Source organism: Humulus lupulus, chromosome X, assembly GCF_963169125.1.
Source record: "Humulus lupulus chromosome X, drHumLupu1.1, whole genome shotgun sequence".
Lineage (NCBI taxonomy): Eukaryota > Viridiplantae > Streptophyta > Magnoliopsida > Rosales > Cannabaceae > Humulus > Humulus lupulus.
This window is the reverse complement of record NC_084802.1, coordinates 24,691,682-24,697,790: the sequence shown is the minus strand read 5'-3', so window position 1 is coordinate 24,697,790 and position 6,109 is coordinate 24,691,682. Positions and strand designations below refer to the sequence as shown.

The 6,109-nt window shown below is 32.7% G+C and overlaps 1 protein-coding gene across 1 annotated transcript; it reads left to right on the top strand.

Annotated features, from left to right (window-relative positions):
* The first annotated feature begins 4,202 nt into the window (after positions 1-4,202).
* On the top strand, positions 4,203-5,774 carry LOC133805636 (ankyrin repeat-containing protein BDA1-like). The gene is made up of 3 exons (XM_062243808.1): positions 4,203-4,286; positions 4,388-4,585; positions 5,073-5,774. Exons 1-3 carry the CDS (start codon positions 4,203-4,205, stop codon positions 5,772-5,774), a joined length of 984 nt encoding a protein of 327 aa, XP_062099792.1.
* Positions 5,775-6,109: the final 335 nt, after the last annotated feature.

The following is a 6,109-nucleotide window of genomic DNA, read 5'->3' as shown; positions in this document are numbered from 1 at the left end:
TCCAATATCGTCCTCTTTCTTTTTTGTTTCACTCCAACTTCAGAAGATCCAAATTTTGTTAAGAAAGGTGATTTTACAACAGCGCTCGGCTTCGCTTGCCTTTTCCTTCCCAAAACCAGTCTAGTATCAACTGCTTGTGCATCATCATACATCACAATTGACCACTTACTTTTATCCTCCAAAGAACTACTCTCTTTAAGTGGCCTCTCAACTGAATCATTAATAACTCTCCATATTGCATTAGAGACATGAAATGTGGGAGTTCGAGGACTTGAGCATACACTTGAGTCAACTTTAATTGGCTCCTAAAAAAGAAATAAAAATACTCAACCAATACTACATTACAAACAAGAAAACACGGAGGAAATAAACCAATTGCTTAAACAAATAAAACGAAAATAAGATCTTACTTTAACAGTAGAAAAAAATTGTGAAGCAATCTGAACGGAATGCTCCAAATCAGCCCCCAACTCCTCACCAATATCAACATTTGGTAACCCCCAGAAGAATGGCCATAAAAAAAATCCTAAAAAAATACAAAAACCAGCAATTTTTAAACAAAATAGAACCAAATTAGACATCATAAAAGGGAAACACACAACACAATAGAAACCAGTTACCTCCGAAGAAGCCTCAGCATGCATAGGATCTTCAAACTCTCCACCAACATTATGATTATCAGCTGCCATTGATGCCTTAATACCATCCAACAAAGATATAACAGAAGCAAAATCAGATGCAAAGGATGTCTTCAATTCAGAAATTGCAATCAATATAGACTTCTGGGAATCTTGCACTTCAACCAATTTTGATTGAATGGTAATAAGATCCTGATGCATATCTGAGGAACTAGCAGCATCGTCATCGGGTGGAACTGTTGGCAAAAACGTGCTTTCAAAAGACAACCCTCTCAGAATAGGCAGTCTCATTTCTTCAGTAGTAGGCATTATGACATTAACATCATACTCCAAGAATCAATTTTTTTTAAAAAAAAAAACAGGCGACACAAAAATAACGGTGACAAAGTAACTAGTTACCCAACTATAAAACAAACATAATAAAAAATAGAAAGAGAACGACAAAAAAAAAAATTTGAAAAAAAAACAAAATCAATACCTCTTCCTCCAACAAAACGTTATCAACCAAATACTGATATGACACACTTCCCCTGCTTGTCCAATTCAGAATCCTTGGAAACAAACAATTAACCCGTCTACACAAAGCTTGAGAACAAGAGGGAATTGTCTCATATATCCATATAAGAAAAGCAATAGGGAAACCATAGCACTTATAACTATAGTTATCCAGTGACCCATCAGCTTTCCTAGGAACACAATCATACATGGCGTTCCTATCTTTCAAAACTGCCCGCATCACACACCTAGTTCTTTGCCACAACACTTTCCCAAAAGCAAACTTCTTCATCTCAGCAAAATTAGAATCAACCATGGCAAAGAAAGAGTTATCAACACGAGTCTCAGTTTGTGTCCCAAACAAAAAATTGGCTAACAAATGAACAATAGCCAACTTAATGACAACCTCATCACCTTTCTTCTTCAAGTTTTTATCACTAAACGCACATGTAACCTCCTCTTTCCTAAGTTTTTCTTCCTTCCTGGGCTTACCTTCGTACAACGAAAAAAGAGATTTCCTAAGCCCTAAATCAAACTCTTTGAACATGCCAAAGTCAACACTGCCCACACATTTCAAACCAGTAATGAGGGCAAACTCACTGATTGAGAACCTAACTAATGTGCCACCCAAGTTAAACCAAAACTCGGATTCTTCATTTTTTTGATAAACCTCCCGAAGCAAAACACTATGAAATAACTATGCCTGAAATGTAATATCAGGCATATCCAAAAAGTGACCGAATGGAGTTCTTCGAAACATTGCTTTTTGTTTCGAACTTAAAACTGCCTTAATCTCACTAATAACAGACGGCTTATTCCACTGTTGGACTTTACTACCAAAACGCCTGTCAGGTTTAATTCTGAAATGTGCATCCTAAAAACAAACATGAGAATCAATTACACACTGATAACATAACACTAAACAGAATAAAGAAACTATGAATAATATGAAGGGGGGAGAACAAACAAGGTAACTAGGTACCTATAATAAAACAATAAACATAAACAACTAACTCGGTACCTATAAATCCAACAAAAAATTATAAAAAATAAAATAAAAAGAAAAGTGGAAAACATACAGAACAATGAAAAGTTAACATTAAACTAAAAAAAAATTATAAAATAAAATCAACACAAAATTAACTAGGGACCACATGATAACACATTACAAGACACTAAAAACTTAAGAAACATAATAATGCGATTAAACCATAAAAAGTAAACAGGAACCACAAAAAGAAAAGCAAGGCCAAACACATATAAACTATTAGCTTTAAAAAAAAAAACACTAAATATCAACAACTAACTAGGAACCTAAAAAGGCAAAAAAAAATTATAAAAAAAGAAACAGTAAGGGCATAACATAGATAACAGGGAAACTTAAAACATTAAAATAACAACAAATGCTAAAAGTAAATCAATTGAAAAGAAACTAGGGACCACATGAGAACACATGACAAAAAAACTAAACATAATCATACACTTAAACCATATCAAAGAAACAAGGGACCACAAACAGAAAACAATACCTCTAGAATGCACTTTGAACTTTGTTTTATATGTATGTTTTTCTAGTTACCTAGTTACTTTGAACTTTGTTAAATGTCGAACTGTGAATGTATGAAATCAGTAGTATACGTCAAGAAGTATGAGCAAGTTTTATCATTATTTAATTGACAAAACCACACACAAACACACATTTAGATATTTATATATATATATATATAAACATGCTCTAAACTTGTAGTTACAACAAGCCAGAGCCAGTTTCATCATAATCTGATATCAAGATGAAGGCATATGATATAAATCATATATGTGGGAATTACAAATATCATATAAGATTTCCCTCAAGGGAAAGATGCAGTAAAAAGGAAAAACATACATATACACATCGAAAAAAAAAATCAAGGTAACTAGGTACCTTAACTCTACTCTGACGATCTTTCTTTGTCCCAGCAGAAGTTCTCTTGATCCTTGAAGAATCCTTAACTTGAGGGGAAGAACGCAAACCGCCATCAACACTTGTTGATGAAGAACCAACATTACCTCCCTTAAAAAACATAAACATAAATACAAATACAAATAATGAAAATATGAACAATGAAAACAACATACAAAAAAATATACGATTCCAACTCAAATAAACAAAAATCAAACTAACAACCAAACCAAAACACTGAAAAAAACAAGATACCTTAACGTTAGACCCTGCATTGTCGGCAGGAACCGTCGGAGTTCGAGGAGAACGGCGCATTCCGACGACGTTCAAGACAGTTAGCCAAAATTTCTGAAAATTCTAGTCGACCAAACTCCTAATCAACAACTCTGATGACCGAAAACAACTCCGATCACCCCAAAATACTCATCAACAACCCCAATCACCAAACCCAAACCGCATGCAAACAACTGAAAAAAAAAAAAAGAAAGAACACTCGGGAAACAAAGAGAAAAAAACTGAACGGAAAAGGTAAAGTAAAAGTAAAAGTAAACTGCCTTTGTAAAATTTTAAAAAATTACATAAAATAAAATTACATAACTACCCCTGGATTTAAAAAATAATAATTAGAAACAAACATATAGCATAATAAGACATCTTAACAAAAATATGGGAAAAAAAACCACAAAAGTGATAAAAAAGTATAAAAAGCCATACAAAAGTTAAGATGAAAAAAAAGCCATATTTTTTAAAATATCAATTAAAAGTCCATATAAAATATAATTTCCGCTAATAACTTTCAAATTACAGGCAGATTCAACCCGCCTCTAATATTTATTTTTCTTATAGTGCATTTTTTATTTCATATTACTTTATTGCATTATTTATTACAAATTTTTAAAAAAACTATCTTTGTAAATATATTTATTAATTTTTGTAATCAAGATATTTTTTAAAAAAAACTAAAAACTATAAAACTTTTTTTAAAAAAAATTAGCCAAACATCTATTATTTTTTAAAAAACTACACAAATTGTTTTCTGTTCTTATTTTAAAAAATACAAGTTTGAAAACAAAAAACAATAACAAAAAAGCCCGATTTCGGCCAATTCGAGTGAAGCTGAGTTGGTGATGGAGCAAAACAAGGAAGGGTTTCGACCATTGGACATAGCTTCAGGTTTAGGACATGTAGAGATAGTGAAAGAGCTATTATTGGTATGTAATACGACAACAAGTAGTGGGTCTGAGATATGTCGTTTGAAGCGAAGAGATGGAAGAATGAGTATTCACTATGCTGTTGTTCATGACAAGATTAGTGTTTGAATGAAGTGATTTCTTTCTCAGCTGAATGTGTTAAGGATTTGACGGATCTTGAAGAAACGACATTCCATTTGGCTGTCAAATATGACAGATTTGAGGTGTTTAAAAAGTTGGTGGAATGGCTTGAAAAGCTTGGATTGCCGGAGATTGTGAATTGGGTTGATAGAGATGGAAACACTATTCTCCACTTTGCTGTCTCTAGAAAATAACATCGGGTAAGTTTGATTATCTTTACTTATAATTAAATTTGATCAAAATTGAACTCAAGAATTATATTTTGGTACTTTTGAAAACACAATAATATTTTGCTGTTATTTAGGAATTTTTTTAAGAAAAAGTATGTATATGGTTGAAATCTTATAATTATCAAGTATAGGGCATAGTACGAATTTTTCTAAAATGGTTTTTAAATCTTAAAAATAAAAATTCTATGATTTAAATCTTGAAAATTTAAAATTAATTGCTAGGGGTAAATATTCTTAAATATCTAGTGGGGTATAAGTTTAATTTTACTGATTATTGTTTTTTCGTAACATTATTTGAAATTTTAATTTTAAAAATTTGAGTTGGAGCAAGTAGTTATTTGAGATTTGTAATTTATTGAATTAAATTACTTTTGCTCAAATGATAAATGATCATTCTAATTATTATTATAGATGAATACTACTTTTGACAATGCAGATTGTAGAATTCCTGCTCAACAAAAACAACATTATCAGCACACTAAAATTGAACGAAAGGAACTCAAAGGGTCTAACACCAATGGATTTAATTGATTTACTGATGGAAAATCCAAGTGATGTTCAGCTCCATGAAACCCTGCGACTCGCCAGAGCTGTCAGAGCTCGATATATCAATATCACAAACACCATATCATCATCATCATCAACAATAGCTTATTCTAAATCTCCAGAGCAGAATGCAACAGAGACCGACTGGATCAAATACTTTCGGTACAAGCACATGAGAGGCTCGTCGAGTGACACACGCAATGCGCTTGTAGTAGTGGCTGCACTAATAGCCACTGTCACCTTCCAAGCAGGAATGAACCCATCTAGTGGTTTCTTTCCAGAAAAGTCTAAGTCAAGTATTTCGTCAAACACTTCTGGTGAAGCCCCTCCTCCTCGACAACGTAATCCAACATTTTTTGTCAGTGGAGCTTTTGCAATTTTGGGTAGTAAGGCTACAACAAACATGTTCTTGGTTGGGTTTTGCAGCATCATTAAGTGTTATAACATATCTCACAGCAAGATTCCCTTTCCAAAGGGAGCTTCACATTTCGATATACTCTATAGCTTTTGGTTATGGATGGGCAAATTGAGCCTGACCATGGTGATCTCATTCTCATTCTCGGAATTGCTTTTGTTGTACCCTTTTTACTAAGGTGGCTACCAAGGTGGGCAAGAAAATTTTGGAGGCGATACAACCTTAGAAATAAGTGTGTGTTTGCATCCAAGTATTTATGTGGGAAAGTAATGTAAAAACAACATTATATCCATTGTCTGATGTTGTTGACCAGGTTTTTTTTGGTCTTTTTTCTTTGTATGTCTCCTCCTGTCGTATATGGGACTTATTTATTTATTTTCTTTTTTTGATTGACATAAGGGAAGCTGCTCCCACAACACAATTAATCCTTGTTTACAAATATTCTTAATGTCTCGTTGCAAATTTTCTTTACATGTAATCTTTCGCATTTTGTCTTATAGTTTATTTTTTTA

Excerpts from the sequence above, each read along its gene's own strand:
- LOC133805636 (XM_062243808.1), top strand. The coding sequence starts at position 4,203 with ATGGAGCAAAACAAGGAAGGGTTTCGACCATTGGACATAGCTTCAGGT. Across the intron at positions 4,287-4,387 it reads TAGTGAAAGAGCTATTATTG|TGTTTGAATGAAGTGATTTC; the intron begins GTATGTAATACG and ends TGACAAGATTAG. Across the intron at positions 4,586-5,072 it reads ACACTATTCTCCACTTTGCT|ATTGTAGAATTCCTGCTCAA; the intron begins GTCTCTAGAAAA and ends TTGACAATGCAG.